Below are 13,064 nucleotides of genomic sequence, written 5' to 3' on the forward strand. Positions count from 1 at the left end.
CTAGAAAGACTGCGTTCTTGGTAACTTTTTTGCCATTATATGATTCGAAAGCGCATATAATAAAGAAACTTATTTTAGAAAGCTGCATCTACAAATTTTCTTCCTTTACCTGGAATTTTAAACGAAAATATCTGGAAGATCAGGGAAAATTCTCAGAGAGAATCTTTTTGCAACAAGATTTCAGTAGATACATATTATTTATTTAAATACATATGTATGCATATTAACCATTAAATTTAAATTTTAAAAAGATATCGGCACAAATAAAAAATAAGAAAAAATTGCAGATTTATGCAATCACGTGGATTTTGACTAATGTTAATCCAGAGTTAAAAATGTGTCGGAACTTTTCTCCTATACTGATGGAATAAAAAAATTATAAAATGAAAAAATTATACGTCGACAGGAGGGATTAACGGGGAATCAACCAACGCGCCCGCATTTTGCGATTTCTTTTCCCTCCTCTTTGTGGACCTCCGATGTTTCTCCTATCGCGGGACACAGTTTCGATTTGCATATCGAAACAGCAAATATACACCTCGGATACGCCTTAATAACGCGTCGGGCGACCCGGCACGACTTATTCAGAAGTAAAAGTCGCGATCGCGCTGCGGAGAACCGTGTTCTCTCCCTCCGTAAATTCCGATACTTTATTGTACCGCGCGGAGCTTTCAATTCTCCTTTACTGCTCGCCCTTTCCGGGTTCTCTTTCTCTCTCTCTCTCTCTTTCTTTCCACGGCGCGTCACGAACTTTCGATAAATTGTAAATACCACCGTTCTCCGGGCGCGCCGTTATTGAAAGACAGTCGCGAACTGATTGCCGAGTGCTTTCGTATCATGGCGATTTCTCATGGCGCCTGCTTAGAGACTTTTATTACCGTCTCACGGCGAAGCAGCCCTCGTAAAACCTTGCGACGCGACTAATAACAAATATCGGATATGTTGTCATCGAAGGAAAAGATAAACGTATGATAATTTTATGACGTATTCAAAAATATGCAGGAATACTTGGGATTTATTGATTCGTGATGCGATAAATGTCGTCGAGTGTCTCGAGAAATTATACGATGATACTTTATGAAGGTTGAGCCTTTGACTAATTTAGGGTAAATTGGGCGGACGTCTTTTCCCACCTTTCATCAGTCAATATTAAAATGTCTCGGTAACTTAAATTAAAATTAAATTAAATTAAGTCTCAAATTACGGTTTCCAGCAAAGTCCGCTTGAAATTAACTGCAGATTGAAATTTTATTATTTATATTTGGACCTGGAGAATGGGAGAGAGAGCTCAGTTTGTGAGATGCTCTCTCTTTTTTATGATTTGTAATTCAAACTGTTTTCTTTGAAGTCTTTCCTTTTTTTGAAGAGAAACTCGACATCGAATTAATCAGAGAATTTGATCAGAGGAAAGCAAAAAATGAATTTACAGCTGCAGGAACTTGGAATTAGTGTAACGCTATATAAGACATATCCGAACGAATTCATTTCAACGCCGTACGCCATTTAATCAAGAATATGAAACGATAAACGCGACATCCACGCGTGTCATCGTAACAACGGATTCGCCCTATATGTACAATATTTTCCGTACGCGTTGGCAGTGATAGACTTGTTTGGCAAACGAACGCGGATCTATTTTGCACGAGACTTGGACACATGCCGTGGCCGCACATGTGCGCGCCGTGATATGTATAACACACGGCAAAAAATCCGATATAAATCGAATCACCGTAAAGCATACCATTGTTAGTTGCATACAGTATACATATATATATACATATATATATAATATATATGTTGCGCCGAACAATACTAGGGTAAAATCTACGCGGCTGAAAATGATTCGCGAAACCACCAGTCGGCTATTTTTGCGCGCGTGATCTCCCGGGAGTTCGCGCGAAATGGGATTGATTCGATAAAAAAAAATATATATATAAGACGGTAAAAAATAGACACACGGACGAGGGAGTTTCGCGATTAATTGATTTCGTGATGAGCGAGAGGTCTCCTCTCGAGAGAATCATTGAGGTTTTTCAAAATTCGCGCGCGCGCGCAAAGGAGCCGGCAAGAATGTCATTTCCGGGATCCCTCAATTTGATAAATTATTTTCAGAGAATTTTTTTATCAAAAGAAGAATGCAAAGCACAATGCGCTACAATCCATAGTTTTCTAGATATCCATAATTATCGAAAAGGGCGAAGCTCCTTCCTCTGTGTGTGTGTTCCCATCTCAAAAAATTGTAATCTAATCCAAACCCATTTCTAATTAATTTAAAATTAGATTTGTTATATTAAAATTAGATTATATTAAAATTATATAATAATATAATTATATAATAATATAATACTATAATTATTATATTAAATTATATTAAAATTAGATTTGTTATCTTAAAAAATTTAATGACAAATCTCTATAAAAATAACTTTTTGTCAAAAATTTTGAAATCTCAATATATATCTATTTAAAAAAAAAATTAAAATTTTGAAACATCAATATCTCAAAAACTATTTATTAGCGCATCGTAAGTTTGCAACATTTTTTTTCTCCGTAAATTTGTTATATTATTGATAAAAAGTTTCTATATATAATCTCTTGCCAAAAATTTTATATTTTAATATATATTTTTTTAAAAAAATTTTATCTCGATAACTATTGAATCGTAGCGCATCGTAAGTTTGCGATATTCTTCTTCTCGATAAATTTGCTATATTAAAAAATTTTATAAAAAATCTTTATGATAATGACTTCTTGTCAAAAATTTTGAAATCTCATATATTTTTTCAAAATAAAAAAAATTTAAATTTTGAAACATCGATATCTCGAAAACTATTGAATCGTAGCGCATCGTAAGTTTGCGATATTCTTTTTCTCAATAGATTTGTTATATGAATAATTTTGAGGAAAAATATCTCTATAAAAATAACGTCTTTCGCCAAAAATTTTGAAATCTCAATATTTAAAAATAAATTAAAAATTTTGAGACATCGATATCTCGATGACTATTGATCATAGCGCATCCTAATTTGCGACATTCTTTTTCTCGGTAAAAAGAATCTATCAAACACGCCCATCAAATTGAGGGATCCCGGAAATAACATTCTCCCCAAGGAGCCAGCCGCGGGATTTTGGGATGCAGGAATTGGAAGCATTTGATTTAGGACGCGAGATATCTCTCGAATAATGAAAAGCGAAATCTCTGCTCCATTGTACGCGAGAAGTCGGGCGTCTCGTCACCCCCGTTAATTAGACATAATGGAACATTCGCAGCGAGAGAGATTTCGCGCGCATATTTATACGGATGGCTTTGCCCGAGGTATTTTTAGAAGTCGCGCGACGCCGTCGAAAGAGGAGACCGGCCAGTTTTCTCCCTTTGACCCTTTTAATCCCCTCCTTGGGGGATGGGGAAAGGGCGAAGAGAGAGGGCAATTAATCCCGCTCGCTCGATTAAATTCTTATTCTAGGTTTAATTAAAACTTCTTTTTTCCCCGCCACTTTCAGGCACTATTTTCCGGGGCGATAAGATTGCGCGTCCCCGCGTGATACGCGCGATTCGCTCCTTACATGGAAACCGAATCCGTCGCTAATTGATTTTCGAGTCGCGCGGGCAAGTTTTTAGCGAGATGCAACTGGAGCGAATTATTTTTCAGATTCCGCAAGATTCCGTCGAGGAATTTGCATCGCGTGACAATTTTAACTGGTATAAAGAGCAATAAATGTGTTCGAGAGATTAAAAATGCTGTATTCGATAATCAAATATATTGTATAGAAAAGTTATACGGAAATGTCCCATTTTTAATACATCATTAATACAGAATATTAATGAAACTATGGTTGTAACAAGAAAATATTTCATACAAAAGTTGAAAGACTTCGAGGGAAAAGAAAGTTGATTATGTTAAATTTTAACTAAGATTATTTTTAAAATCATTTGAATGTCAATCTAGTTTCTTTAAATGGAACCACTTATTACTTTATATGAATAAATTCCTTACAATATATTTAACATAAAAAGTTATAAGAATAGAATGGCTAAAAAATATGTATAATATTTTAATATGATAATAATTTTATACATAAACTATAAAAATATTTTGTAAAATATTCATTTTTCGATGATCTTGCCTCAATACTTTTACACGCAAAATATTGAAAGGAATCAATGGTGTAAAGAAAACACATAATTATTTTTTTTTAATATGTAATTTACAACTAGTAGCTATATAAAAAAATTTGTGTGGTTCCCCATTAAAACAAAATTAGGTTGACTCAAAATGAAAAATGACTTTAGTTAAAATTCAAAACCTTTTAACTTTTGTATGAAATTATTTTTTCATTACAATATTCGATTATTTAAAATAAAATGGAACATCCTGTATATTAGCTAATATCCCGAAATCTCTTTCAAGCATTGATTCTTGGATAGATATTTTTATAATAGTGTCATGAAGAGAACGTGATTTTTCAAATGGGTCGAGACTATTCAATTTCGATTTGTTCGGCAGCTGCGTATTTCGATGTAGTTTCGTTGCCAGGTTTCGTTTTGAAGCTTATGATATATAGCTCAAGCCGACGAGCGTTTTTGATACCGTGGGTTCGTTCCAACATTAGTTGATAACGAAGCGGACGTGTGCTGAGAAATAACAGGTTCGTTTCTGGAAGGTGGCGGAAAGAAAGAGAGAGAGAAAGAGAGAGAGCGAGAGTAAGATTGCGTGTATTTTTGCCCGTAGGAAAACTCTCGTCGGATATCTACGGCACCTATTATTGAAGCTATAACGATCCACGATCGCCCTTATAACGATTTTAATTAAACGTGACTGCCTGAGAGAAAGAGAGAGAGAGAGAAAGAGAGGAGAACCCTCGCGTAATGGAGCGACAAATTAATTGCAGTTCGACGAAACGTTTGATCTTTTCCCGGAGAGCGTCATATTGCGTGTACGTGAAATTAGTTGCATTTGCACTGGCAAACATTATAATCCTGTCAAATATTTGTTTAGAATCCTTTCGAAGAAAAGACGTATCAATCCTTCGCTGAAAGAGAGATCAAAATTCTTATGAATTATTCGTATATGTACAATTATGGCTAATTAATGGTAGTGGAATCTTGACTGAATCTAAATGACATTTTCAGATGTGCTTATTTTGACTTGAATTTAATTAATTATACGGGGTCCCATTTTAATTAATATAGAATATTGCTGAAACACAAAATAATGAGAGAAATCAATTGGTGTAAAAAAATATAGTTGTTTTTAAGAAAAAATATGCTAGTTGCAAATTATATATTTTTAAAAATAACTATGTTTTCTTTACACCAATTGATTTCTCTCATTATTTTGTGCATAATAAGTATTGAGGTAAGATCATCGAAAAATGAATATTTTACGAGATATTTTATACTGTAAAATTATGTCACAAAGTATCTTGTACAAGTACAAAATATCTCGTAAACTATTACTTAATTAAAATTGAAGATTATCAACATTTTTTCTCCTCGAAACCTTGTAATTTTTGTATGAAATATTATTTCGTTGCAACCACATAGTTTCAGCGATATTTAATTATATTAATTAATTAATGGGACATCCTGTATAAAGAATCATACATCATGATTAATATTTTTCTTTTTTGATTCTAAAATAGAAGAAAGAACTTGTTTTCCATTTTCCAATCTTTTCAATTTGATACTTGTATTTCTTTCCTAGGATTTTCGCGACTTGTCCCTCAGCAATGCAAGAAGTCGAAGTATAAAATATCGTTTGATTATTTGATTAAATATCCTTGTTTCTTGAGTCACGTCTCACGAGTATCCCTCAGCTTGCGGTTAATATAATAATAATAATTCACAATTTTCCGAAAGATTTTCCCTCGTCGCACAGAGAGTGCGAGATCTCTTTTGAAATCACCTATGTGCATCAAGCATTAGACATATGCATAATCGTGTCCTTCGCGCAACAAACATCTGATAGATATCGGAGCGTAAATAGAGGAGGAGAAGTATCCTTGTTTTCCGTCAAAGTTGCCGATTAAGCGACACTTGCTATGAATTAATGCCCGCTTCCTTGGCGAGATCCGAAAATCGGCGGAGCGGAGGAGAGAGAGAGAGAGAGAGAGAGAGAGAGAGAGAGAGAGAGAGAGACGAGAGAGAGACGCGCAAATATATTCTGCGAAGTCGAAACCGCAGCGCGACCGTGGCTACCAAGTTACAAACTATTTCGAGTCCCCATCGATCAAGCCGAAAGTCGCTTGTCGGCCGAACGAGCATGAATCAGCGAGGCTTATTGAGCATCGGACGTCTAGCTGGAGCTTTCTCTCTCTCTATCTCTCTCTGTCTCTCTCGATCTCTGCAGATCTCTGGATGCAGAGATCGAAAGAGAATCTCGACCGAGAGGAAGCAGGCAAACGTTGTTTGTCGGTTTCCGGGGGATGACGGGGGGGAGAAAAGGGAAAACGAAAGAGAGAGAAATAAAGAAAGAGAAAGAGCAGTGCCGGTTCGGCGGCCACTTAAAAATTGATCGAAACCTTTTTACGATCGGTGGTCCGTGTCGGGGTTGGATGCCCCGAATATCGTGGAGTCCATGGCGAGAAGAAGCAACGCGTCTCCAGAAGGGGCGCGAGAGGAGCTAGGGAGGGGGGGGGGGTAGGACCGGTTCGCGGTTCTTCGTGCAAGTTCGGCAATCGAATCGCAAAGTCGTGCATGCCGGCTCTACTCCCTTCCCTTCATCTCTCTCTTCCTCACTGTCTCGTCGACCGACGTCTCATCTGTGTGCACCCTTCGGGCGATGCTGCAGCGGTAGCCGGGAGATGAGTATGCGCTGCGTGTGCGTGGAGACGATCCCTATGTGTCTCTCGTGTCCCTCGTTTCCTCTCGGAAACGGTTCTCCTATGAGCGAGAGACGCGGACTATCTCTCCTCGAATGAGAGGAGATTCCGAGCGCGATGGAGAGATACGAGAGACTGGCGGAGGAACGGTGCAGAAACGTCGAGGATCGTCCATGACGTGTCCACTTGCGTTAAACGTCCACGAGCTAGTTTTAAATGTCCATTTAAAAGTCCGGTCATTTTTCGTTTACTGTTTTTCGCGCATTTCGCGCAGATAGTACGCGAAAAAAGACTTAAATATATATATATATATAATATATTTCTTTTTTGTAGAATATATTTATATTTATATTCAAATTTTCTTTCGCTTATATATATTTTTACATAATACATATGTAAAAATAATATATATATTTTTTTAATGAAAAAAAATTGATAGATCAATTTTTTCAAAAAAAATATATATGTATATATATGCAAATATTTTGTTTGCGTACTGTCTACACGAAATATGCGACAGACAGTAAACGAAAAATGTGGACATTTGAAAAAAAAAAAAAATATATATATATATTGTATATATATATATATATATGTAAACTCTGTTCTCTATTAGTTTACGGTATCAAATTATATTATAGTTATTAAAACGCAGTGAAAGATCTCCTAAACTGTTTAATCATTTGGTCGTCGAACGAGAATAGAGAATCCGGAGAAAGCATGTGTCAAATATTTGTGCGTACGCACAAAAAAAAATGTTAAAAAAAAACCCGGCATGAATAGAAGCAGCGCCAGCAGCCCCCGGTATCCCTTCTCGATATTTACTCTCGTATTGACGACGGCATATTCATCGATATTTTTCTTTTTCGAAGCCAGTACGGATATCGATATTTTTTGTCGACTCTAATAACGAGTAAAGTGTCGATGCTTTTTTCCGATACCGTGTCCTCGGTCCATGCCAGCGGGGGAGGAAGGGCGAAGAGGGGGAGGCGGGGAAGGGCGAGAAGATACAGACAGGTTGCGTGCAATGTCCGCTCGTTCTTCTCTCCTCTCTCTCTCTTTCTACGCGAGCTCGTTCGTCCGTCGATCGCGTATAATGGTAACGACGACGACAACCGTGTATATACGTGCGTGCATGCGTGCATGCATACATGTGTAAGAAAGACGCGCTAGCGTACGTAACGCAGGACATCCTCGTTCTACTCCGGGATCCTGCGGTAGGCGCGTGCTCACTCCACTTGGGTTGCCGCCGCCGCCGCCGCCGCTAAGTGTGTATGTGTGTGTGTGCGCGCTGCCGCCACCGGGCGCGTGGTGGGGGTAGGAACGATTGGTGGACGCTGCGTCGAGTTAGACGCCGAGGAGATCTCGCACGTCAGTCGCGCGGTGGCCGTTATTCGAGGCGGTTCTTGGTGTCGGTTCTCGAAGGCGAGTTCTCTTTGCTCGGTCATACATTGGTTTCTCCATCCTTCGTTCTCTTCGTTTCGCGTATCACGAGTCTCCGTCGCAAGTCGTGTAATAATAAGAGTCTCTGTCGTCGTCGTCTCTTCTGGAATCTCCTAGAGAGGGTATTTTTATTATTCGCCTTCTCTATGGGTTCTAATCGAGAGACCGAGGGCGCGTTATTTGCTCGACATCGACATCGGGGAAATAGTGCGACGCGCGGGATTCTGTAATGGCACATCTCCGGGCGCGAGTCGGGCAGTCATTTACGCGAGACGTCGACGTCGATGTCGCGCGATTGACACGACGCGTGTTCCACTACCTGCACGTCGGGATGCGGGATATCGTAACCGGACGGGATATTAGTTTGTCGGCGTATCACCGTAAACGGATAACATTCTGATACAAGGTTAACTGGGTCTGTTCAGCGATTTTCATGTCGATAGTTTTCTGAAGAACCAGCAAGCTGACCCGCGAGTACAGAATAACTCATCTTTTGTTGCAAAAAGAAAAATACTGATTGTGAAAAGAAAACTCGCGTCGGACAAACCACTTTACTTTGATTAATTGCGATTAATAATTGTGATAATTCGAGAAGCACCGACTATCGTTCATCTTCAGTGCGGGTTCGCGAGTTCGAATCGAATCGAATTTTTTATATTAACCAACCAACAGTGAAACTAGTGAGAGTCTCCGAGTGACACGAGTTCTCAAGACTTTCGAGTCGCGTGTAATAAACCCGCGACCCGGTGACGTCACGCGACGTGTGATGATCAGGAGACAGAGAGGCGGTACGGAAACCGAGTCCAGGCAAAGACGAGTCGGTTAAAGATGCGTGGGCTCAATGTCGCTCGGCATCACGAAGATCCCGGCAGAAGAAGAACCCTGTCGTTGGCCCATTACTGCCTGCTATTGCTGCCGGTGTACCACGTGCTCGCCGTGACCAGCGAGCTGCCGCCGAGGCTCGATTTGCCGGACAACTGTACGTGGGATTCCGGCCAGGATGGCTCCCTCACCTGCGTGCATCGTTACCCCGCCGGGAACAACGATTCGCTCAGGACCAACTTTTCCCAGGCCACGAGCGAGTACGTGACCGCCATGAACGTGGTCTGCGTGGGTCCCGAGGATCTTGAGGAAGACCACGGGAATCATCTCAACGGCGTTTTCAGCGTCGACAGCTTTCTCCACCTGTGGCGGCTGCGATCGTTGAAGTTGACCGGATGCAAGCTGGCGCACTGGCCGGCCAAGTTGCTCAGCGGTCTCCGAGATCTACGTAATCTGACCGTTAGAACGTTGAACGAGCGCAAGACCAAGTACAGTCTGGAACTCGAGAGCGGCGCGTTCGACAACACGCCGCAGATCGAAAAACTCGACCTGTCGTGGAACAACATCTGGCAGATACCGGACCGCCTGTTTTGCCCGTTATCGAACTTGGTAACTCTCAATATCTCGTGGAACACGCTGAAGGACATATCGGAGCTCGGATTTCACGATGTCGGCGAGAAACTGTCGAGACGTCAGCAGGAATCCACGTCGACGCCGTTCACGTGTTCCCTCGACGTGCAGTCGCTGGACGTGTCTAACAATCAGATCTCGGTGCTGTCGGCTTACGGATTCTCGTCGTTGAAACGGCTCAGAGTATTGAATTTGTCCAGCAACGCGATCTCCAAGGTAGCCGACGAAGCTCTGCACGGGCTCAGGTCCTTGGAGAGCCTCGATCTGTCTGGGAACAGGATCGTCGCTCTGCCGCAGGAGATGTTTCTGGACGCGACCAAGTCGTTGAAGGAGCTGAGATTGCAAAACAATTCCATCAGCATAATGTCGCCGGGCTTGTTGGCTAACATGAATCAACTGGTCGCTCTCGACTTGTCGAAGAACGTCCTGACGAGTACCTGGCTGAACTCGTCGACCTTCTCCGGTCTGATACGCCTCGTGCTCCTCAACCTGTCTCACAATCGAATCAGCAAGCTGGATCCGGCGCTCTTCAAGGATCTTTACACTCTGCAGATTTTAAATCTCCGGTTCAACGAGATAGAAATGATCCCGGCCGACACATTTTCGCCGATGAGCAATCTGCACACTCTCGAGCTTGCTCACAATCGGCTGACTTATCTCGACGCTTACTCTCTGAACGGATTATTCGCGCTCTCCTTGCTGGCCTTGGATTCAAACATGCTCGAGGGAATTCATCCGGACGCCTTTCGAAACTGTTCGAGCATGCTGGATTTAAATCTGTCCGGCAACAATCTCGAGAGCATACCGGTGGCATTAAAAGACATGAGGATACTGCGGACCCTCGATCTGGGCGAGAATCAAATCAGGAACCTCAACAAACCCGGTTTCCGAGGAATGTCAAGTCTTTACGGGCTGAGAATGATCGGTAACGAGATTACTAACGTCACGCAGGAGGATCTGGTGGAATTGCCGGCGTTGCAGATCTTAAATCTGGCCAGGAACAGAATCGAATACGTCGAGGACGGTGCGTTCGCGGCGAATCCGGCGCTTCAGGCCATTCGATTGGACTCGAATTTGTTGCAAGACATGTCCGGCATCTTTGCCAGCGCGCCCGGCCTCCTGTGGCTCAACATGTCCGGCAACATGATCGCGCAGTTTGATTACGGCTACCTGCCTGAGAAATTGCAGTGGATGGATCTGCATAAAAATGATATCGCCGATCTCGGCGTCGCGCCACGAAGTGTGAAACTGCAGACTCTGGATGTGTCGTTTAATCAGTTGACGAAAATTAACTCGCGCTCGATTCCGGATTCCATCGAACTACTGTTCGTAAACGATAATCGCATATCATCCGTGGAACCGCAGACCTTCTTCGCCAAGATGAATCTCACTCGAGTGGATCTCTACGCGAATCAGATCGTCAAGATGAATCTCTCGGCGCTCCAGCTTACTCAGGTGTCCCTTAATCGGCAACTTCCGGAATTCTACATCGGCGGAAATCCCTTCATATGCGACTGCACCACGGAGTGGTTGCAGAGAATCAATTCGCTGGCGCTGAGGCAGCACCCGAGAGTGATGGATCTCGAGTCCGTTTACTGTAGATTACCCTACGATCGTCACAAGTCGTTTATACCTCTGCTCGAGGCCAAGCCGTCGCAATTCCTGTGTACTTACAAGGCTCACTGCTTCGCCCTCTGTCACTGCTGCGATTTCGATGCCTGCGATTGCGAGATGACGTGTCCGACGAACTGTACGTGTTATCACGATCAATCCTGGTCGGCGAACGTCGTCGATTGTTCCAGCTCGGGTTACAAAACTCTACCCGGTCGCTTGCCGATGGACGCGACGGAGGTTTATCTCGACGGTAATAATTTCGGAGAATTAAACTCGCATTCGTTCATCGGCCGGAAAAATCTGCGAATCCTCTACGCGAACGACAGCAACATTATCGCGATCCGCAATCACACCTTCAGCGGTCTCAAGAGGCTGCTGGTGCTTCATCTGGAGAACAACAAGATAAGCGCGCTCAACGGTATGGAGCTGATGCCGTTGGAGAATCTTCAGGAGCTCTACCTGCAGAACAATCTGCTGACGTATATCGACAACGGCACGTTTCTGCCGTTGCGTCTGCTAGAGGTTCTACGTCTGGAGAACAATCGACTCGGCACATTCGCCCTCTGGCAACTGGGCCAGAATCCCTATCTCGTCAACATCGGTCTCTCTAGCAATCCCTGGAGCTGCGAGTGTTCCTATCTGGATCTCGTGCGGGAGTGGATGGCCCGTAACCGGGCGAAGATCAACGACTGGCGGAGCGTCACCTGTTCCCTCGGCGTGCCCATAACTCTTCCGGCGAACGGATCGGTCATAAATTGCGCAGCATTAACGGGCACGACCTCCGTCGTCGAGACACGTCCGCTCGAGGCTTATCTGCCCCTGCTGCTCGCCACGATCGTTCTGATCTTCGCGACGGTGGCGTTGGTCTGCGGCGCCTTCCGGCATCGTCGCACTCTCAGGACATGGGCGGCCAGCAGGTGCGGCTTGAGGGCCTGCTACAAGACCGCCGCGTTCGAGGATCAGGAGAAGCCGTTCGACGCTTACATCTCGTACTCGGCCATCGACGAGGCCTTCGTCTCGACGATCCTCGTGCCGGGTCTAGAGACCTCGTACAGGCTGTGTCTGCATTATCGCGACCTCGGAGCAGGTAGCAACGTCGCGGACGCCGTGGCCGAGGCCGCGGACTCCTCGAGGCGCACCATCCTCGTGCTGTCCAAGAACTTTCTCCATGGCGAATGGTCCAGATTCGAGTTCAAGGCGGCCCTGAGAGACGCTCTCAAGGGTAAGGGCCGCTCGGTGATTTTGCTACTGGTGGGCGGTGTGTGCCCGCGGGATCTAGACGCCGATCTCAAGAAGAGGATCTCTTCGCACACCGTGCTGGTGTGGGGGGACAAGTTGTTCTGGCAGAAGCTGAGGTTCGCCATGCCGGATGTGTCGCCCATTCCTGTCCTGGAGAGACCACTGCCACTTCCGCCGCCCCCGCCGCCCCCCGTGCATCACCAATGGACGTAGAGCTGCCGTTATTTAGGTAAAGAATATTTTTCGAGAAAAAAGTTTTATTCTTTATTTTATTTATCTCTGGATAGATATCTATGCGCCACTGTATACGCAGTATCGTATTTGTATTTGTCGAAAGAAACATGATGATATGCTTAGAAAATATCTGTGGCGTCCTTCGCGTGCATTAAGCCACGATGCGAGTTATTAGGATTCGATAAAGAACAAGCTCGATGTTACAGATTTGGAGAGATATCGGTTTTACAATAATTTCCAATAAATCTACCGCACTGCAC

General features: G+C 43.2%; 1 protein-coding gene across 1 annotated transcript in view; it reads left to right on the forward strand.

Annotated features, from left to right (window-relative positions):
* Positions 1–8,187: 8,187 nt before the first annotated feature.
* Positions 8,188–13,064, forward strand: part of Toll-6 (Toll-like receptor 6) — an 80,718-nt gene continuing 75,841 nt past the window's right edge. The window contains exon 1 of the mRNA XM_083048511.1: positions 8,188–12,799. Coding sequence (XP_082904637.1) covers positions 9,094–12,783 — 3,690 coding nt within the window. The 5' untranslated portion in view covers positions 8,188–9,093 and the 3' untranslated portion in view covers positions 12,784–12,799. The remainder of the gene's footprint in view (positions 12,800–13,064) is intronic.

Source organism: Prenolepis imparis, unplaced genomic scaffold (assembly GCF_030444845.1).
Source record: "Prenolepis imparis isolate NDT839.2.m4 unplaced genomic scaffold, iyPreImpa1.0 SCAF_10, whole genome shotgun sequence".
NCBI classification, from domain to species: domain Eukaryota; kingdom Metazoa; phylum Arthropoda; class Insecta; order Hymenoptera; family Formicidae; genus Prenolepis; species Prenolepis imparis.